The sequence below is a fragment of the Myxine glutinosa genome, chromosome 11, assembly GCF_964187855.1.
Source record: "Myxine glutinosa chromosome 11, kmMyxGlut1.1, whole genome shotgun sequence".
Classification (NCBI taxonomy): domain Eukaryota; kingdom Metazoa; phylum Chordata; class Myxini; order Myxiniformes; family Myxinidae; genus Myxine; species Myxine glutinosa.
In genome coordinates this window covers 29,913,969-29,937,210 of record NC_136271.1, presented here as the reverse complement: position 1 = coordinate 29,937,210, position 23,242 = coordinate 29,913,969, and the positions used below count along the sequence as shown (strand labels likewise).

Genomic DNA, 23,242 nt, shown 5'->3' with positions numbered 1-23,242 from the left:
CTTCCGGCAGGTTCTCCAATCTCATTCAAGGAACTCTGTCATTCTGTCACAGTGATCATTGGGTTTTTGGTCACCTCCCTGACCAAGGTGCTTGCCCGGTTGCTCAATTTGGTCGGACGGCTAGCTCGATGGAGTCTGGGTAGTTCCATATTCTTTTCAATTCCTAATGATGGAGCTCACTGTACTCTTGGGAACTTTCAACATTCTAGAAATTGTTTTCTACCTCTTCCCCAGATCTATGCTTCCTCACAATTCTATCTAAGAGTTCTACAGACATTTACTTGGACTTCATGTTGGAGTTTCTGTTCTGACGTGCACTGCCAACTGTGGGACCTTCTAGAGAAAGGTGTTTCTTTCTAAATCATGTCTAATCAATTTGATTGGCCACAGGTGGACTCCATTCAAGTTGTAGAGACATCTCAAGGATGATCAAAGGGAATTCAATGCACCTGAGCTCAATTAGGAGTGTCATATCAAAAGGGTTGAATACTTATTAACTCAAGACATTTCAGCTTTTCATTTTTATTTATTTTGTAAAAAATTCCAAATAAAATCCCACTTTGACATTATGGGGTATTCTGTGCAGATCAGTGACAAACAATGTCAATTTAAACCATTTTATATTCAGGCTGTAACACAACAAAATGTTTTTTAAAATGTCAAGGGGTGTGAATACTTTCTGAAGGTACTGTATACTTAGATGAGAACACCGTTCTAAGCTTTGCTCCAAAAAGCAACTCTTTTTAAAAAACTGTACGTTTTGATGACATATGTAATCATTGTGATAGTTTTATTTCTAAATAGTACATTTCATGAAGAATCAATGCACATATTCAAGTGGGGAAGCTTTTTGTATACAGAGGCCAAGACTCATGGAGCTACAACAAAGTGCACCCATGAAACATACCGAGAACACTATACACAGTGTACCTCCACCTGCCTCAACACTGTGTACAAAAAAGGAACAGAGTGGAGGTTAATTAGATCTGGACAAGGCATTCCTGGGCACATAACCGGTTCGGTGTTCCTTCGCAACCAGATGCCATCATCTCTGTTCTGAAAGGCTGTCTTTGAAAACTGAGGATGTGTGTTCAGGAATTCTCTTGTTTAAAAGTTATTTATTGTTGGTGTTAATTTGTTGATGTAAATATTCGTGTCACATTTAGTGCCTTTGTGTGTGCTTTTGTGCCGAGTTTTTTGTGTTCTTTTCTGGGCCGTGTTATTTTGTGGGTCCTGTTCAGATGAGTTCCTTTATTCCATCCTTCCTGTTTGCTCATTTCCTAGATTTTTACCCTATTGCCCCCTCTGTCAGTGCATTGCCTTTTTCCACTTTGTCGCCTCGCCTTTCCATGAGCCTCGCTTTCTTCATAAATATAAACAGAATAGGTAAGCCATGTAATCATGGAAAAGCAAAGTTTTGGGTAGAAAGAGCAGCAACATCAATCAGAGTAACAAACTTTGTCAACAGACATAGAAGTTTCCATAAGAGGGTATTGGGCATCGGAAGCAACAGCGAGGTGGAGCTACCATGTTTTGTAGAGGGGAAAGTGGAGTTTGTGGAGATCACGGGGGAGGAGGTGCAAACAGCATTGAAGAGGATGAAGAAAGGAAGAGTGCCAGGAGATTGATAACATTCATCCATTTAATATTACCAGCTTCCTTAAACTGGGCATCCCATCTGCCAGCATTGGTTGGTGAAGTTTAAAGATCCCACAGTGTTCTTCAGGAAGAGGAGGTGAGCTAGTGCCAGAACCTTCATCAAATTCAAAATTCCTGCTCTTACCTACAGGGGGTGCAATGCCTGTGGAGGAGTGAATCTTGCGAATAGATTTTGTAGGGTTCACCTGACTGCACCTGGATTGTTTTGAGGGTAGAGAGGTAGCAGTTGAAACCCGAATCCTATCCAGGTTTCTCCTGATGACTCCATCTTTGTCTTTTTGTGTTGCTCCTGATACTCCAGTGCTGCATTTGATCAGTTATTTGATTGCATCGCTGCACCCCTAGCAAATTATACTTCCGCAACCATGTGCTGCATATGAAAGAATAAGAAGACAAACATCCGGTTTTGCTATCATTTGAAACGATTCCAAACGTGGTTGCCAAAGGTCGCTGTTGTTATCTATCAGATTTGTGTCCCAAAATTCCATGTATGCTGTCATTATTCAAGCTTGTTGTTTCTCCTTACATTGCCAAATAATTATGGCCATTTAACAATCTTGTAAGAGGAAGAAGTATTCAACTTAATACATCCTTGCCTGCACACCCTATGAGGATCAGGGGCAGAATCCGCTGCCCGTTGCTTCCATTTTGAACCTTCTTTTTCTGATGATGCCATGAAGGAAGAAATCCAGCAGTTGGAACACCGAAGTTTTAAGATGCTAGTGTAGCGGTTACCGCTGGATGCACACAATCGCCTTGCACCGGCCAGAACACGGCCAGACGCGCCTCTCCCGGGCATGCCCGGACTCACTGTTCCCGGGCACGCCCGAACCTCCCGGGCACGCCCGGTCTCGTCTTTCCCGGGCATGCCCGCTCTCGCCTTTCCAGGGCTCGCCCAGAGCGTCCGGGCATGCCCGCTATCGCCTTTCCAGGGCTCGCCCAGAGCGTCCGGGCATGCCCGCTATCGCCTTTCCAGGGCTCGCCCAGAGCGTCCGGGCATGCCCGCTATCGCCTTTCCAGGTCTCACCCAGAGCGTCCGGGCATGCCCGCTCTCGCCTTTCCAGTGCTCGTCCAGAGCGCCCGGGCACGCCCAGCCTCGACTTGCCAGGCCGCAGCCAAACACGCCCGGGCAGGTCCAGACTCGCCTTTCCAAGGCTCGCCCTTGACACCCGGGCATGCCCGGTATAGCTTTTGCCGGGCAAACTTCCCGAAATAAATGTGTATATATATTGCTGCCCGATAAACGGGCTTTTGTCAGAATACCTGAGCTGTTTTGTTTCAATAAAGCAACTCGGACGAATTCCGTCTTTGGTCGCGTCAATTCTTTCGACTCGCGTTGGAGCGCAGCTCCTTCACTAGTTTGATTCCTGTTCCCTGATGGTTGTAAACATTTTGGAGAGTTCTCCATAATTGATAAAGTGAGAAAAAGTGAAGAAACAGTACGCGTTAAAGTTGATGAGTAAATAGGAGTGATTTTCAGCATTTGGATTCATTTTAGACACAAGCGCTTGTCCAATTGGCCATTATTAGGCCAAAAAAGATATATTGCTGGTCTCTGGTCAGACCAAAGTTCCAGAATTGATGTGGCGATGCGGTTTTTTTTTTGGTTTTTTTTTGAAAAGCATTGATTGCACATATAAAGGTGTTGTTTTTTGTGTCCTCATGCCTTGCGGTCCTCCTCATCTGCCGTGGCGCCGTCCAGAGAGAAATTAAAGACAGCCAATGGGACAGGTCGGCCTTTTTGTAAATAATGAACACAAGCTTAATAAGTTATTTTAAAATGTATTTATTCTGAAAATCATTAAGTTCTTCAAGCATATTATAGACTGCCATTTCGTTCTCGAGATCGCCTCGCCGTACCGTCAAACATTCCAATGCGTCGATCGCGTCAACACTGCACATGCGCAAGTGGTCTAACAGGCCGATGGTCTCCCGCGATCTCTTCTCCCAGTCCACGAGATTATCACAGACACTTACAACTTCATGTCAAACGAGATATGATCCAGGCCTAACTAACGAGACCACCCGCAGCTCTCTAGGCCTTCTGGTTGCTTCACACGAACCCGAGAAAGAACGTCTTCGTTTCAATAAATGACAATGTCCAGCCGATTGGATTCATGACGTCACGGCACACAACACTACTCATATCTTTGGAACGGCTGGTTGGATTTGGACAAACTAAACGTATTTACCCGTATTTTACCCAAACTAAACCCTCACAGACCCGTATTTCCCGAGATAGCGCGCCGGCCTGGCAACAACAGGCGCACGCTGTTGTAGGTACCGTTGGAAATTTTAAAAAGAAAAGAAAATTGTTGATGCGCATTGCACAGGGTCAAAATCGATACGCGTGCTGACCAGAGACCGGAAATATATTTTTTTCGGCCTATATTCTAACATGTTTATGGGAGAGTTTGTTCTGTTAATCTGTGGAAAAGACATGGTTTTTCTAATTTGGACTGACACAGCCAGTGGCACATTCCACCATCTGCTGCCCCTTTATTGGTAACAAGCCCACTATGTTGCGCAGCTTCGGTATACTTATTCCATATTATCCTCTTTCACATTTCATGTAGTCACGTGGGTTTGTGTGCCGCACACACCTCATGCCACAGATATGAAACTGCAATCATATCTACAATCCATCACGTAATTGAAATTTCCTCAAACAGCTTCGGTCCTGTTTTTCATCAATGTGGGTCAGAATTTTCAGAGTGGGGAAATTTCAATTATCTTGAGTGGAACAGAGTTTAGAGCCCATTTCGTGTTATTCGAATGCGGGAATATTACTCGCAGTAGAGTTTTATCATTTGCCGATGCATTGCTGATATACGAGTAAGTTGTACATAATACCTTTCGATAACGTTTTATGAAATTGTGCATTTTGCAGATCATTTGAAACTCGGATACATTGACACTTAGAAAGAAGACATGGCAAAACAAAGTATTTGTTACAATCGGATTTCGAAGTTGATTGGTGAAATGCAAAACATGGCTTGTAAATTAAAATAAATTAATGAGTGCTGCTGTAAAATTAGGCCATACTAGCTGATATACCCATGAAGAACAGATGAATGTTTGGTATGGGATTTGATAGGGTGTGAGGACCATAAAACAACAACAACCCCATGATGGTTCGAATAATGAATTCCCTTACAAGAGACTTGTATGCAGGTGGACCCCATGAGGCCTGCACAGTGGTTGCCAACCTATGGTTGTTTTATTGGTTCACGAGTTATCAAGTGACCACTATATTCGTCATGTGTTTGCATCTGTCTGTGTGTGTGTCTGTATGTCTGTCTATCCACAGCTTAACTACCCGATGATATCATCCGATCTTGATGAAACTTGGGTGGGAGGTTGATATCATGATCTAGTTGTGCCCTGCCTAGAGTGGGCGTATTGCGCCCATTGTGGGCGGAGCCACGCCCGAAAAAGATGTCTTTTTAGGGGGTAATCGATTTCAAGCTACATCTTCTCCGAGGGGTTCGGTGGAATCTGACAGGGGTTTCGGTATTTGGTTAGGCCAATGTCATGTGTCTAGCCCCACGGAGCTCGATTTTTTTTTTCCTTTTTTTTTTTTTCATTTCATTTTTCACCGAATTTTCGGTATTGTGTAGCTAACTGACCTCATAACTGATTATACATTATTTTCTATCTCATTTCAAGGTCAGCGGGCCTGGCCTGTCCGGGCCTGTTTCGGTTATAGTCCGTCCTTTGTCATTGAATACCGCTCGCTCGTGAACCATCGTCGTCTCCTGACTTGTCCTTTTTAAAAGCTAAGCATGAAGCAAGGGAGCGCCACGTACCATTTTTAAGTCTTTGGTATGACTAATAGGCCTGGGTTCGAACCATCAACCCTCCCAGACTCAAAGTGGACACTTTAAGCATTATTCCACACTGGAAGTATCACGCACTGGAATGACGTGACGTCGTCTGGCATGGTGGCGCTCCTTGAGAAAAGTCTACCTTCAAATGGGCCAAATGGCGGAGTTGTAAGTAAATTTGGATAATACCTTAACCAGAATTGTAAGACATTTGTTTATTATGCCTTCAAGGTTTGGTGGTGATGCCCCTTAGTGGTGAGAGAAGAGAAAGGAACGCTCTACAAATATCCAGACAGACAAAGGGACACATACTGTCCTTTCATTTACGTACATTAATGTGCTAAAATTGAAAACAATCTTCATTTTTTCCCCTTATTAATGCTGTTACATCCATTGGTGTGGGAGAGACTATAATTAGATTAGGCCTTAGAACCGTACATGTTTCGTGTAGTTCTTAGAACGTTGTGAACCATGTATAAGGACCTGTGCTAGGGTTAAGTTGTCTGGCGTATGGCCCACAAAAGAGACAGGCCTGTCTATTTTAGATATTAGAGATGTTATGGATGTCCTGTCCATGTGTTCTCTCTATTTGGAACAGGCCGAGAACCAGGCCAAGGGCCAAGGCCTGCTATGCAGTACGGCCCACAGCTGGTTGGGGCCGGCGTGCAGTAAGGCCTCTGTCTTCCACCATGGGATATAACGCTACTCCATCGATATATGGAAACTCACCGTCTCCAAGGTTGTCCAGGCTTTGGAGGAGGAGAGAGGGTGGTGGAGTCTGGTTCATCACCCAAATAAGGAAGTTCTCCCATCCTCAATAACTGTCAGTCATTGCCACGGGACCGGCTCTGGACTTTGGGGAGCCCCCATAGGTTTGCCGCCGTCACGTGGGGCCTGCACCACCCCACATCTAGAGCTAATGGTAGAGGCATGTGGGGTAACAATAAATTATGGTGTACATGGGCGTGTGTTCATCCTCTGTTGCTTCGTGGACCCTTTCTTCCATCCAGTGAATGTCTTGTTCTGGAGCTCTTTGGCACATCTCATAATTCTGAATGTTTGTGCCATCCTGTGGATGCTCTGCTCTTCCCTCTTTCCCTCCTGGGATGTTGGCCTGCCGGCATTGTCTTTACTGTCGCTTGCCAGTTATATGCTGTCCTGAACATTTCAGCCTTTCTCCTGGTTCTCTGAGTAGATGTTTGACTGTGTTGAGTATCTAGATGGGGTAGTTTCTTTTTTGTATCAAGTAATTTTTTTCACAATTTTGTCTTTTCCTTCCGGGATTTCATGCTCGTATGTCATGTCAAATAAAACTTGATTTTTACGGCAGCATGTGCATTTGATTCCTGCCATTTATCCGCCCCAACAGTTTGGCGCTTTCATTGGATATGCCTGGAGGAATAAAGTGGATAATTATTTAATTACAGCCAACACGGTTTTGGAAAGTGTGGAGGTTGGGGGAATTTACATTGCTAAAAGGAAGAGAAAGGAGCTACTAGGAAAGAGAATGGAGGTAGGGGAGCTGTGGGAGCAATGGGCGAAGTTGAGCTAAGTGAAGGGAAAAGGTCTGGAGGAGATAAACATGATGGGGTATGTTGCATTTTGGGCATCAAATGCTGCCATGTGATAAATAAATGGCTATTTTCAACTACGTTTGATTTTTGTTTTAATTGTCATTGTCTGCATGGTTAATTGCTTTTGAATCAATCCTCACATGGAATTTCTTGGGATGACATTATGTATTGATCAGACTTTTTTGTTTGCAGGAGTGAGTCTCGTGGTAGAGCAAGGTAGACCTAACTGATAGAGGGACAAATATGCGAATGAATGAATGAACAGGAAAAAAGAGGAGACGGAGGACAGGAGGAAACACGGAAACTAGCAAGTAAGATAGTAAAAGTTTATAATTGAAAAAAGCTTGGACCGACTAGTCGGTAAAGCCGACGTTTCGGCGAGGACCCACTTTCCTTGGTCACGGCAGATTTTGAAGTGAAGAAGAAGCTTGATAGTCGCCACGTGACCTCCGCTGATGGTAGGGTGAGTTGGTCTGCAGACCAATCCGGGTGTCACGTGACGGTTCTAGACAGCATGGAAGAGATGTTATGACCTTGTCCCACGTGCGTGACAGATTAAAACACAAACCGCCCTTTTTGTTGACAGATGATGATTTGACTTTTTCCCAAATGGATTCCTTTACACCTCTTGCAAACCACTTTTTTCTTTGTCCAAGATGACCACTTGACTGTTATCAAAGCTGTGACCATGTAGGTTCAAGTGCGTAACACAGCGGAGTTCAAAGCCTCTAAAAAAGCAGGACGACGGCCATAAGGGTTTGCCGAGTTTCTCCTATTAGTACAGCGGATAAGCTCTCATATTTTAAGAAATTGTGCATTTTTTGAGAAAAGCATGAAATTTCTAGCATAGTTAGTATATACCATAAGGTTTATTTTCAGATGTGGATGGAAGTCAGATTTGACCTCTGAGGACCGTGAGAGGTGAAATCCAAAATGGCCGCCAGTCCACCGGGTCTAATGTTCAAACGCGCTTATAGGTGTCATTTCCAACTAAATTGGGGATGCCCATTCATTTGGTGATACTTTTGAGATCGCCAGAACTCAAGGACATGCATTTAGGTCACGGTCAAGGTCAAATTACGTTAAATATCTATTTTTATGATACTGCAGTTAGAACTGCTATTGGAAAAAGTTCATTTGAACTTTTAAAACTTTATTTTTTCAGGTACAGGGATAGGTACAGAACACCCAAAGACCAGAAATGATGAAAAAAGTGTTTACACTGCAAGGAATGATGCAATAACCTCTGAAAAAATAACTGTAGTTAACCAAGTATGTCCACCAAAGCTTACATTAAATCAAGTGCAATGATGAAAATTGGTAATGATCTAAATCTAACAGTCTCCAGAACAGAAGCACAGTGCAGTGCACTTGAATGCAGCTTTGGCACTTGCAGCGTCCAGTGCACCCTTTCTTGCAGCCACAGTCGATCAATTCATGGCACGATTTTGATGCTTCGGGAAGAGTGGTCCAAAGAGGCTGCCACCCAGTTGTCTCCTTTGTCCAGCCCCAGTCAGGTGGGTCTGGCATCTCTGGATCCATGACCAATGCCTGGTTACAACAGTTGGCCTGGTAGCAAGTGTGCTTGTTGTGCTGCTTGAGTGTTGCCTGGGTTGGAGGAATGTTCTCTAGAGTTCTACACTTCTGTGTGAAGAGCTGTTTCCTGGCATCATTCACTTCCGTGCTCTCACTGGTTCTATCGTACATCAGCACCACAAATCGCTCTAGCAGTAACACTGAGCCTTCACTGACCTCACTTGGCATGCCGAGGAGTTCATTGAAAGCATCATTCACCTCTGGGCATCCCCAATTTAGGTGGAAATGACACCTATAATGTTTTTCTACACTATTTGGTTCCAAAATTAAGCGCGTTTGAACATTAGACTCGGTGGACTGGCGGCCATTTTGGATTTCACCTCTCACGGTTCTCAGAGGTCAAATCTGACTTCCCTCCACATCTGAAAATACACCTTATGGTATGCACTAACTATGTTAAAAATTTCATGCTTTTCTCTTAAAATGCACAATTTTTGTGTTTATCTGCTGCACTATACGTATGTACGTATGTAGGTCTCAGTGCATGATGGGTCTGCACATTTGATGCAATACATGAAGTCGCGTTTCCTATCCTTCCGGATCTTGTCTTTTTTTTGTTTAACAAACTGGCTGCACAGAATTCTGAAGGGTTTATATGATCTAACAATGCCAAACATGGCGAATGATATTCTCACTTTCTCAAATATTCCAGCCACATTTAAACGTCGAAACGTTGGCTTTGCCGACTAGTAAGTCCAGCTTTTTTCAATTGTAAACTTTCACAGTTTTGATTTGACTGGATGAATAATAATCTGCGTCGATTTAGCAAGTGAGATTTTTTTTTGGGGGGGGGGGGGGGGGATACTGAATCGAGGCTCGTGAAAGAGCTAACATTTATTTCACAAACAAATCAACCAGACAAACAAAATATATAAAAAGAGGGAGCGGAAGACAAGATGGGGAGAGAAGGGGAAGCACACAAACACAACATTTGAGAGCAGGGAGAAGTGTGGGAGGGAGAGGGCTTGGGGGGAGGAGGCGTGGGAAGGGGGGTGGGGGTGGGGGTGGGAGAGGTATAAGGAAGGTTAATGGGGGTAATAAAGATCATTGGTCAGAATCGGGGATGAAAAGAGATGGTGGTGCACTGCTTGCTTGAATAGGGAGGTTCGGAGGACTAATATCGGAGAGTAGAAGGTGGAGAACAGAGAGACCACTGACCTGCCTGTACAGAGAGACCACTGACCTGCCTGTGATGTGTAAGCAACAGACCTCAAGCTTCTTCCTCATCATGGGAGATTCCAATACTTTTGAGAGCTTTAACTTTCACAGAATCTATGAGAGATAGATGTGGGGCTGGGGTGCCAACCAATAACTGAGAGCAGTACTCCATAGGGCGATGGACCAAAGGCCTTGTTGACTGATTATCTCTGATTTCCCAAGGAAAGACTAGGATTGACAGAGGATGCCTCATCAGCATCTCTCTTTGCAGGCCTGCTTTGCTATGTGGTCAGCCCAGAAATGGGAGTCCTCTTATTGGGAGAATGGGAGTGTTCTTATTTTCTGTGCAGCACAAGGTTGCGGGATATCATCGTTGGCCGAGGGTGTGACTGCGCCGCTGAGCAATGCCCTCTATAGGTTAGAGCAGGAATTTGTGACTTGTTCAGAGTGTCTGCGATAGCTCGCCTCGTCTTCATGTAGGACACCATGGGATCTTTAACGTCTACCAACTAATGTCAGCAGATGGGACGCAACACCAGGATGACCGTGTATCGCTGGGTTGGGGCCCAATTCCAGGTCAGTAGCTTGGAGTTGAGTGTGCATATCTCTTGGCCATCCTGCCAGCAGAGTGGAAGTGAGTGTATTAAATGATATATTTAGCAAGTTTCACATTTGATACATTAAGCAGTACCCTTTGTCTGGTGTACCACATTAAGCAGTGCCCTGGCGTACCACATTAAAAATGAACACAAACAACAATAAAAATGCCTTAAATGTCTCCTCATATCTCCATTTTGCAAATAACGAGAGCAGACAAACGATACATTCATGTAATTCAGTTATACTGGCAAGTGAAGTTATCTCAGCACTCTTCCATTGAGCTTAGAGCTCCTCCTGATACCTCGTAGTTGCAGATCTAGAGTCGACTCGAGTGTATCAAGGGTCCATCCTTTTTGTTCTAATTGTTCAGTCTCACCCCCACTACATCACAACATACTCAGATGCTCTTTTCCTCTTCTTCCAAATCCAACTGCACTCACACATCATCATTACTCCCGCCAGGGAGTAATGCATTCACTCGTGTCCGTGTGTGTGTGTGTTCGTGTGTTTGTGAACAAGATGTTTTTTTTTTTTTTTTTTGTATACTGAATCGAGGCTCGTGAAAGAGCTAACATTTACTTCACAAACAAATCAACCAGACAAACAAAATATATAAAAAGAGGGAGCGGAAGACAAGATGGGGAGAGAAGGGGAAGCACACAAACACAACATTTGAGAGCAGGGAGATGTGTGGAAGGGAGAGGGCTTGGGGGGAGGAGGCGTGGGAAGGGGGGGTGGGGGGAGGAGAGAGCAGTATAAAACACAAGGACACCAAGGACTTCCAGGACAGAAGTTGGTATTTCAAAAAAGTGGAATTGGGGTGAAATTAGCGGGGGTAGAAAAGATCAAGGTTTTGGATGGGGGAAGATAAGAGATGGTGGTGAACAGCTGTTTTAAAGACCTGGAGGGTGGAGTGGGATTCAAGAGAGTGAGGGAGTTTGTTCCAGAGGCAGGAGAAAAGAGGAATGAAGGAGTGAAGGTGAGCAGAGAGTCTTGATTTTGGCAGTTTGACCATAAGAGGGTTGCAGGCAGATCTTGTGCGACCTGTAGGAATATTTGCGGGACAGAGCCCAGAGAGAGCTGGGGGGGCAAGGCCAGAGAGGAGTCGGTAGAAGACGGAAAGACCACCAACCTGCCTGCGGTGAGTGAGTGAGAGGCCCTTGGAGTTAGCTTCATCGCGGGAGATTCCAATGATTCTGAATGCTTTGGTTTCAACAGCGTGAAGACGAGCTAGGTGTGAGGCAGGAGCACCAGCCCAGAGGGGAGAGCAGTATTCCATTGAGCTGCGGATGAAAGCCTTGTATGTGGTGAGGAGCTCAGGTGTGCCAAGGAAGGACTTCACACGACGGAGGATGCCCAGTCGGCGACTGGCTTTGGAGGCCAGATTTGAAATGTGGTTTTCCCAGGAAAGATCATGGCAGATAGTGAGACCCAAAAGCTTGAGTGACAGAACTTCTTGGAGAGGATTATTCAGAAAGTGGATGGGAGGGTTGTCCAGTCGGTCTTTTCGGAGAGACATCGTAAGAGTGTGAGATTTGTCAGGATTGAAAGACATGTTCCACTTGTTTGCCCAGTCTGTGATTTTGTCCAGGTCTGCAGAGAGTGAGGAGGCTGCAGACTGCCGATCTGAGGGATGAAGAATGGAGCGACAGAGAGTAGAGTCATCAGCAAAGAGATACAGAGGATTTTCAAGAGAGTCAGAGAGATCATTGATGAAGACCAGAAAAAGCACAGGTCCCAGAACACTGCCTTGTGGAACTCCAGCCTGAACAGGAAGAGGAGATTAGAGAAACCCATTCAGGGCCACATGTTGACTACGACGAGAGGAAGTCCGCCAGCCATGCGTGGAGATTTCCATGGATACCAAAAGAGGAGAGTTTGGTGAGCAGAGCGGGGTGCCAGACCGTATCGAAGGCACGTGATATGTCAAGGGAGACTGCTCTAATTTCCTGTTTGGCATTGAGGACCTCCATCCATTGTTGAGAAAGCAGAACCAGCATGTCCAGAGTAGAGTGTCCAGGTCTGAAACCAAATTGATGATCAGAGATCAAGCCATTGGAGAAGAGGAAAGATTTCATATCTGAAGCAATGATGGATTCCATGACTTTGCTGATAATTGGGAGAAGGCTGATTGGTCTGTAGTTGCTGGGATCTGTTTTTGCACCTTTTTTGTGCAAAGCGGTGATGTTGGCAGATTTCCAAGCAGATGGAAGATGACCTTGAGCAAAAGAGAGCGTGAAGAGAACAGAGAGAGGGAGTGAAAGAGCGGAAGAACAGGATTTTAGGACCCGTGGGCTGATGCCGTCAGGTCCAGTTGCAGAATCCGAGTCGAGGGTTGACAGAAACTTTTCCACCTTGTCAGGAGGAAAGGACACAGAGTCCACGAGCAGCTGGGTACGACTGGGTATGGTGGGTACAGAGAGGGATGGGTTTGGGACACAAGATTTAGAGGCAAACACAGAGTTGAGGCATTCAGCTTTTTCACGTGCGGAGTCAGCCGTGTGGCCATTTGAGGTGAGGGAGGGGATGGAGGGGGAACAAACACCAGAAACAGATTTGACCAGACGCCACCAGGATTTGGAAGAGGGAGACAGATAAGAGAGTTCGGTCCTGAGAACGGAGAGATATTGTTTCCTGGCTCTGCTGAGGGTGGACACACACTTGTTTCGGGCTTTGTGAAAGGAAATGAGATTTCCTTCCGTTGGATTTGTTTTCCAGGAGACGAAAGCAAGTTGTTTCTGGGCAATAGCCTCACCACAAGATTCCATGTACCATGGACGGGAGGAAGGGTATGACAACTGATGACGAGATGGGATAAATCTGTGCATGAGAGAGAGCAATTTACTTTGGAAGAATTCCCAGGATGAGTTGATGTCAGACGCGGTAGAGATGGGAGACCAGTCCAGATGATTGATGGCTGCTTGAAGACCGTGCCAGTTGGCCTGAGTGAAATGCCAGACTCGTCGACGCTGAGGAGGCTCTCTGAGAATGGTCAGAGAGATGTCCACTTTAACAAGCACATGATCAGAAGAGCCGATTGGAGCAGAAGAAGAGCAGCAGACATTTTCAGGGAAGTTAGTCATAAAGTCATAACCAAGTCCAGAAGAGAAGATGCTCCGTTGACTGAAATCCGGGTCGGGAAATTGACAGATTGTGTCAGTCCCAGTGACTCACAGAAGTCCTTTGCTGAAGAGCCATGGCTGGTGAGAGAGGTACCCACACCCAGCCAACTGGCATGGTGACAGTTGAAATCACCACATATGAGGAAGAGAGAGTTGGGATGGGTAGATAGAAGTTGGTCCATATTCTCAGACAGCGAGATGTAGATGGAGTCATCACTGTTTGGTGGACGGTACAACACACATATGAACAAAAGGTGGGAGCGAAGGGGAAGCCGTAGCCAAAGGTATTCCTGGGGGTGAGGTGGAGAGAGGGCAGTGCAGGGCGAGTGAGGAAGAGAGTTTTTTTATAAAGATAGCAACCCCACCTCCAGGACGAGGCTCAGGTCTATCATACCGGAGGAGGGAGTAACCTGGGAGAGATACCAAGGAATCAGAGACATCATGAAGGAGGAAAGTTTCTGTTAAGCAGATCACGTCTGGTTTGTCAGAAGCAACCTGTATGGAGAGATCAGACAAGTTTGAGCGAAGGCCCCGGATGTTTGAGGTCCATACTGTTAAGGAAGAGGGAAGGGGGAGCATCGGATACAGAACAGGGGGGGGGGGGGGAGCGGTAGGGTAAGATGTGGAAGAGGAAGAGCAGGAAGAGGTAGGGAGAGCTGTTGAAGGTGTGTCAGAGATTACAGAATAGCTTGGAGAAAGGGAAGAAAGGGGCGGACAAAAGGTTTGATGGTGATTGGGATAGGCGCAGTGAGGTGTTATTTGACGAGGGGGAAGAGCGAGGCAGAAGGTTGAGGGAGATGAAGGTGAAAGTTGGAAGGGGGAAGAAGCGGGGAGGACGCTTTGAGGAGTAGGGGTGAGAGGGGAGTCTAGGAGGGGAGGAGCGAGGGAGAGTCTCGGAGGGGAGGGGTGTGGGGGGAGATTTGAAAGGAATGGGTGATTGGGAAGATTTGGAGGGGAGGGGCAAGGGGGAAGATTTGAAAGAGATGGGTGATGGGGATGATTTGGAGGGGAGGGGCAAGGGGGTAGATTTAGAGGGGAGGGGTGATGGGGAAGTTTTGGAGGGGAGGGGTGATGGGGAAGTTTTGGAGGGAAGATTTGGAGGGAAGGGTCAAGGGGGAAGATTTGAAAGGGATGGGTGATGGGGAAGATTTGGAGGGGAGGGGCAAGGGGGGAAATTTGAAAGAGATGGGTGATGGGGAAGATTTGGAGGGGAGGGGCAAAGGGGTAGATTTGGAGGGGAGGGGTGATGGGGAAAGATTTGGAGTGAAGGGGTGATGGGGAAGTTTTGGAGGGAAGGGGTGATGGGGAAGATTTGGAGGGGAGGGGTGAGATTGGATTTTGAAAAGTGGACGATTAATGGGAAACGAACATTTATTGTAAAATGAGTTTCTTGAGACATTCGAGTCAAAAATACGTTTGAGGACACTGGAGGGAAGATGGAGTGCTGGAGAGTTTAGGGAATGAATGAAAGATGCACTATAAGAGATGGAATTTTTTTTTGGAATGAATAGATTTGGTGAGCAAGTCGAAAGCATCCTTTTATAGAAGAAGAAGAAAAAGGTGTTATAGAATATGACAGAATACAGGTCTTCAGGGGACAGATTAGACATTTTTTAACAACGTGATCACAAACAACGTGGTCGAAGAACGAACGAACAAATAAGAACGAATAAACGAATAAGAACAGAAGGAAAAAAAATTTTTTTTGAGGAGATTTTAATACAAGGAATTATGGGGTGAAAAGACTGGGAAAATCAGAGACCAGAAAGTAATTGCAGCGCGATCGGAGAACCGCTGAGACAAAAACAAAGCCTCAAGCCAAGGTCGGACACGGTAGCCTAGTACTACACTTAGGCCTCAGAATACGCGATACGAAAGACCGACGATTCTGGACACAGGTATGAAAAACCAACACCAAGAATACTATTAAAGACACCCCAATAGGCACATACACCGAGAGAAAGATACAGTTTCGACAAAAACACAATTGTGAAAAGTTACTTAACTTCGAAAGCGAGTGCGCATGGACAGCTTTGAAGAGACGAGACCTCCTGGAAAAGTCATCTGGAAAAGTTCTGAAAGTTCCCTTGGGATTTTTTTTTTTTTTTTTTTTTTTTTTTTTTTTTTTTGTATACAATATCGAGGCTCGTGAAAGAGCGAACATTAATCACACAGAAAGACAAACCGACACATAAAATATATAACCTAGGGAGCGGTAGACAAGATGGGGAGAGACGGGGAAGGACACAAACACAACATTTGAGAGCAGGGACCGAGAGACATGGAGACATCGAGAGATCTGAGAGAGGGCGAGGGCTTTGGGGGGGGGGGGGGCGTGGGAAGGGGGCAGTGGGAGAGGTATAAAACATATGGACACTGCCAGGACTTCCAGGAAAGAAGTTGGAATTTCAAACAAGGTGGATCTGGGGTGAATTAGCGGGGGTAGAAAAGATCAAGGTTTTGGATGGGGGAAGATAAGAGATGGTGGTGAACAGCTGTTTTAAAGACCTGGAGGGAGGAGTGGGATTGAAGGGAGTGAGGGAGTTTGTTCCAGAGGCGGGAGAAAAGAGGAATGAAAGAGTGAAGGTGAGCGGAGAGCCGAGATTTCGGCAGTTTAACCATCAGAGGGTTGCTGGCAGATCTTGTGCGACCTGTAGGAATATTTGGGGGACAGAGCACAGAGAGAGCTGGGGGTGCAAGGCCGGAGAGGAGTCGGTAGAAGACAGAAAGACCACCTACCTGCCTGCGGTGAGTGAGTGAAAGGCCCTCAGAGATAGCTTCATCGCGGGAGATTCCAATAATTCTGAAAGCTTTGGTTTCATAAAGCTCTCATAAAGCATATCATAAGGAAGAATTGATTCGTTTTTGGTGAAGCTCAGGATATTATTCCCGATCCAGCAATTTTTTGAAGTATTTTTTTACCATTGGAAGATAGGGCTCATTTTTTTAAACATTATCTTCTATATATTCTATATTTAACATTGTGATATGAAAATAGTTTTCATATTTGTTGTAAATGTAGTTTAAACTCGTGGTTTTGCGTTAGAGCGGTGTATTTTTTTAGCAGCATCGTCTTCAATGTTCTTTTTTTTTCTTTCTAATAAAGACATATTCTGTCATTTTAAAACCACCAAAGTGTGTATTCGGTTTCCCCGTTTCATAAAATGTATCGTTTAATATGTATAATGCTTTAAAACTGTTGTTTTTTTGTTGTTGTTTTTTTACCTCAGAAGAGATATCAACATTTAGCTCAGCGAATGTCATTCGTGGTGTCAGTATTTGATGAACTTATAAAGACTTAGTTCCAGATTTGTCAATGGCTGAGGTATATTAAGAAACAAATAAAACAGATTTGGCAAAATTCCAACTTTTAAAAAAAATGATCGCATATTCACCCAGGGTTGTGAGAGGCTGAAGAAGAAGAAACCTCGCATGGGCTTCCCAGACCAAAAAAATAATTCTGGTTCTGGTTCTGGCTCTTCGATCTTCAGGTTTATTACTCCCACCAGGGAGTAATGCATTCGATCGTGTCCGTCCGTGTGTGTGTGTGTTTGTATGTTCGTTTGTTCGTGTGTTTGTGAACAAGATATCTGGAAAAGTTCTGAACGGATTTGGATGAAAGTTGGTGGGATGATTGTCCTTGGGATAAGGAAGAATTGATTAGTTTTTGGTGAAGCTCAGGATATTATACCGGATTCAGGAAGATTTTTTGGGAACGATTTTTCTGTTTTACTGCATTGAAGCTTTTATTATTATTCTTAAATGATGTTTTTCTCCTCTAATTTCGAGATATATCAAAATAAATTCTCTGACAGTTAGGGCCTACTTTCTTTTTCATTTATTGTTTTGGGGAGAGGGGATGTTAAATAAAACGTATTATTCCAACTAAACCCACGGCGGGAGTATGCGCTCTACTGAGTGGCGTTCTAGTTCTTATTGTTTTTCTCCACCTCTTTCTCACTGTAAAAAAATAAAATGGCATGCTGTGTTGACTATGAAACCTGAAAGGTCTTTTTGTCAAACTCCATATCATAATTGTAACTATTTTAGCTCCTCCTCTACACATTTCCCCATTTCTAAATGCATGTGTATCAATTTCAGGTACATACTCATTCCTTTTTTGACCAATGAACTTACAAACCGCAATTTTTTTACCTTTTTCATTTTGTTTCCTTTTTCAGCGGTTCCTGAAAATGCACAAATGTTTCAGAATGTTTCAAAATGTTTAAAAATGTGTTTGAATGTTTTTTAGAAAATTATTGAAAATTTTTTTGGAAATTTCTTTTGAAAAAACTTTTTGGGAAGTTTTTTGGAAATTTTGAAAAAAAAAAATTGAATTTTTTTTTTTTCAAAATGTTTCAAAATGCACAAATGTTTCCTTTTTCAGCGGTTCCCGAAAATGCACAAATGTATTTTCAGTGACTCAGAAATTATTTAAACGCGTCGTACAAACACACATGAATGTGGATACATTGAGACCTGGGAGGTCTCCGTTCCACCTTCTGAAAGCCACATATGGAGACAACACCCAACGACACACACACAGCACCTTTGAGGCTGCAATAAAATGTTGTCAATCATGTTTCAGGCTCTTATTTCGAACCTTTACAGGCAGATGTTCTCAACAATATCACTGCTTTCTTCCCAGGCGATATTGGAGACTCCCGACAGGCAGATGACATTAAACGAGATTTACAACTGGTTCACTCGAACGTTTGCTTACTTCCGGCGAAATGCCGCAACCTGGAAGGTACGCACATCAAATGATGCAAAAGACTTTGGCTCATGTGAAAGTGACAGGACTCGATTTCACGATTAAATGGTCTATTCTCAGCTGGTTATGATTAGCCATTTTATTTCCGGGCACACACGTTGGCAGCACATACTCTCAAATGTATTAATATTTGTATTTCATGCAATTTCAATATGGTTGGCAAAGATTTGTAATTTTAAGTATTCAGTGAGAATTTGCTCTCTCTTTTTTTTCTTCTAGGTGCCCTTTTAATATACATGAGGAGATAATGTTATTGCCTGCGTAGATGTTAGATTTTTCTTTCCCCGGTTTTGTAATGTAGCTAAGAAGATTGTCATGATTATTTGAAAGGGAACAAGGGTGATCTGCCTTTTGAAAATCTTTTTCATTAAAAAACAATCATTTGGTCTTAAAGAGCCTGCTTATTAGAAAAGATGGGACCAAGGGCTTACATTATTAGAGGCTCGTTAGCAGTTGCCATGGTTATTATGTATTAGCAGGGCTAACGATCCACTCCAGCTATTATTGGTATGCAGGGATCAGTGGTTTGAAGGAAATGGGTGTATTTTGAAGGTGGGCTTTGAAAAGTCAGGTTCACGAAGGGTCAAATTTGATCATAGTAAGATATAAAGGTTTTTCTGGATTCAGTGCCACAATGCTTGGACGTATTGGCAAATATATACAAAGCTAGATTCATAGCTGGAGGAGGATTTGGAGGGGAGGGGACATGCTCTTATTGTCACGTTTATTTGCCTCTTCCAACCTGTTCCTTCCCTGATAACTTCCCTGATGATCATCTATCTGCTTAATATATATATATATAGGCCCTGGAGTGTCACCTCCTCATCTGCATTGCAACGGCACAGTGATTTTTGGAAATTTATCCACAGAAACAGTTCTAATGAAAGCATTTCTCTAAGGAAGTGAAGGCCACGCATGCATATTAATGGTAGAAGCGGTGGCAAACCATTTCCAAACATGATGACTGTGGTGATCACTTATATTGAAAATGGTGAATCCTTAGAGAGACAATTTGTATCACACTTTCCCTTTATACTGAATATGAATTTAAAACCGTGGTTCTAGACCAGGAAGACAGCTAAATGGGATGCTACCAACACGAGCAGAAATTATTGAAAGAAAAAAAACAACAACAATGGCTGACAATCGCAAACGGTTTCAAGGCAACGGGAGGAAATGAGCAGAGCCGTCGTCTACCATAGCGCTGTCTGATGACTCATCAGACGTTAAATGTAATTATCTTTTGAAAATTCTGCGCACACAGAGAAAAGAGCTTTCATTAATTCTGCAGTTCAAGGTCAAGGCAAGGAAATGTGATGAAGTGAGGAGATGAACCGCCACTGCTCCGAATCTGATTGGGGTCTCGCTGCTGTAAAGAGAACTTGATGTGGGATTATTGTTGTCTGCTTTTGAAACGGCAGCCTTGCTAAATAACATGCAGTTCATTAAAGAGCCTTTGGAATGTATTTCTCGCATCCTGATGAATAACCACAAAGCCATAATTTGCATCCCTTGTATTCTTTCTTTTTTCTTTAATTCCTACTGAAAAGACAATTTTCTGCTCTCCCAGGATGTTGACCATTAGCAATCGTCAGGGGAACAGCGGGCGCTATAGCCATGGCGAGATCCTGCAAGCATTTCCCTGACCGACCTTTGCCTTTCTTCTTTCTTTGCACCCCTCGGCCACTCCATGGCCACCCCGACCTCTTCTTTCCTCTCTTATCCCATCCCGATTCCCTCCGGATGCTTCTGTCCTGAAGAATGCTGTCCGGCATAACCTGAGCCTACACAAGTGCTTTGTGCGTGTCGAGAACGTTAAGGGGGCCGTGTGGACGGTTGACGAGTTAGAGTTCCAAAAACGAAGGCCACAGAAAATTGCGGGGTATGTGGGACTCGTCGGGAAGCCAACACTGCTACCTCATACCACTGTGTAATCTTACTTCTTTTAACTCAGCAAAACTCTGGCCATTGGTTCACTTAACATCTTCCGCTGCACGCTGGAAGCTGGGCCCGCATCCCACTAGTGGCCTGGCTGTCCAATGGCTGCTTGGCAAGACCTCAGTCTGGCCTGCATGCTTCATACGATGGCTTGCTGTGTCCTGTGCAAGTTTCTGCCAAACGTTCATATTACCGAGCAAGCGGTGCTTGCTTCCATTGACCCTGTTTGGCACTCAAGTACCCGTCTCTAGTCTTTTGTGAAATTTTGGTCCAACTGGTCTAAGGCAGTACAACGAATATTCGCTTTCTTTTTAAACATTAAAGTTGTAATTTCTTTACAATATTTCAAGGTACACTTAAAGCAGCCAGATTTAACTCCTTTGGCTTTACAGATTTGAATGTAATTTAATACAATGCATACAAATTCTACTTGACTTTTGTAAGATATTTGCATTGCATAATAAGATATCTCCCTTGGCTTTCTAAATTCTTTCTTACGTTCCACAAATTCTGCATCTTGCCTTGTATCATTCGCGTTAGTTATTATCCACGAGTTCATGCTCGGAGTTAAAACATTTGAGTCGGTCACAAAGATAAACACGATTTTAATCACCGAGGTAATGAGAAGGCAGTGTGCTGTGTACTTCACCCAATTACATTTTGAAGTACACTTGAGGGAAATGTAACCGTGCAGCATCTTTCTATCGTGGATCCACATTATTCGAGACAACTATTTCAGTGCAGAAAGCACATGACGTAGTTACAGTAGCAACTCGTTTACGGCGCATAGTAAAAGAGAAAAAAATAATCAGTATTTGGCAGGAATTCTGAGCACTGACATTTCGTGCTCTGTTTAACGGAAGTTGCGGAGCTTTTAATGTGCACTTACGCTGCTCCCCCTTTAATGATACATACATGACGTGCAGGAACATTCTTCAGCTGAGCGTAACTGCTAAATTGGCCAAATTTCCAACTAAAGAGCGTGGGCTTTGCCAAAGAAGGTCATCAAGCCATGTCATGCATGTGCGTGCCTTGGAATTCATTGGCTTTGTGTATTTTTCTTTGTGTTCTCTTCTGTTGTCGTCGTGCTTGCTGTTTGCTGCTGTGCTGCCCACCGCTTGCTGCACTCATCTCGCTTTACTGCTTGGACGTGGACGTCTGCGCGGCTTCCATCGCTGTTCACCCCTTGCCTTACACCCGGCGTGGCACGGCGTCGGCCATCGCCGTCGTCCGCCTCTCGACGCTAGGGGGCCGTGCGCACGAACCTGTCACTACACAAGTGCTTTGTGCGCATCGAGGACGAATACGGCTCTTTCTGGACAGTTGATGAGGAGGAGTACTGCCGCGCACGCCACAGCCAGCGAGGCCGTCCTCGCAAGCCCGGCCTAGAGGGGCCCTACGGGAGCCCAGCATCTGGCAGCCAGTAAGATTGAATAGCCGCTGTGGGCTTGCTCTTGGCCTGGCTACAAAAAGAAAAACGAAATTTTTTTTCTAAATCTTCTTCTGTTACTTCTTATATTATTGTTTTATTTAACATTGGTTGGTTTTGTCAAGATAAAGCAATCTCAAACACTTTGATTTAAGTGTATGAATGTGGTCAGGAGACTAGCCGAAAAAATCATTCCATATAAATTGATGAGGTTGTGTCTGTGCATGTCCACAGAGCCAAGCCAATGCATTTATTCGGTATCAAAGCACAACAGCACAAGAACGTCCACTCAAACAAAGCGTTACCAAAATATTTTACTATGGCAATTCGTTTTTCCTCTATTTGGCGCATTTACAGGAAATTGTGGTGCATTGAGGTTGTGCATGGCCTAACGCTCTCAAACGCTTACAATTGTAAAATGTTGAAAACAAGGTCTTGCCTTCAGTTGTGCATGCGGCGAAATCGGTTTTGTTGCACAAATGGTAGATTGCCCCAATAACCCTCCCAGATTACGAATGATTCGCCGATGTATCAGTTGAAATCGCAAGTCTGGTGCTCGCTTCTTGCATGCGTTGGCAAACGTTGGGCTTGCTCTGCCAATGGCCAGCAACTTGAGAGCTCATTCGGTGTGACACCGCCTGAATGTGGAGTTAATTGCCTTGCCCCATTGCCCGGCAGAAGCACGTCCAGGCAATTGTTTGACTTCATTTGTCGTGATAAATGTAGCAGGGGAAAATTAACACCAGGCTGTTAATCTCCACCAAACAATGGAGATACTCTGTATGTAGTCAAGTCTGGCTGAAAAGGGGATCTGAGCTTAAAATGGGCTCGAAGCCTTTGATAATATAATTGGGTGCGTGCCAGAAGCTCAGTTTGTACGCACTCCAAACCTGGCCGTTCCTTTGGTGAGGATCGTGACTGTACACGCACAGTCATTTTCTCAATTTCAAACCCAACCGTGATCTCAAGTGATCCACTTCTCTTTTTGGTCCCCATGCATCACAGTTCTCTCAGGACGTGATTTCAACATACCATGTTCGTTTGCAGTTTCTTGTTGTTTTTTTTTTCTCACTCCTATGCAACCACTCGTTTATAGCTTTTTATTGCAGTGCGATAGTGTGCACCTGTTTTTTTTTTTTTTTACCTTTGCGGTGTCGTTGCTGTGCTGTAAAAATGGCTATTGGTCGTGTGCAATCAAAACAAGCAAACAGCACAAATACGACGTTAACAGTTCTGGCAAACCGCTAACACCCGGCCCTTTTCCAGGCTTCCTTTGCCTTACTGAAATTCTCAATATTTATCTGCTGACTCAACCTGCTGGGCTGCATCACGCCGTCATCTCATATTCACCACCACGCGGTCATCTCATATTCACCATGTGATCGTCCCCCTCCTCGTATGCACTGCATTTACATACCACAGCCATACTACAGTCACACACTACGGTGGAAAAAGAAAATCTGATGATGCATGCCGAAGTGGCTTTTGCTATTCGTAATCTACCCAATACTTCAAATGACGATTTTGAAAGTAATGTGACTTAAGTATTGATGTGAGTATTATTC

General features: G+C 44.3%; 1 protein-coding gene across 1 annotated transcript in view; it reads left to right on the top strand.

Annotated features, from left to right (window-relative positions):
* The window catches only part of LOC137436536 (forkhead box protein P1), a 581,222-nt gene that overhangs the window by 390,391 nt on the left and 167,589 nt on the right, over positions 1-23,242 (top strand). Inside the window, exons 13-14 of the mRNA XM_078786516.1 lie at positions 18,185-18,286; positions 20,071-20,192. Coding sequence (XP_078642642.1) covers positions 18,185-18,286; positions 20,071-20,192 — 224 coding nt within the window. The remainder of the gene's footprint in view (positions 1-18,184; positions 18,287-20,070; positions 20,193-23,242) is intronic.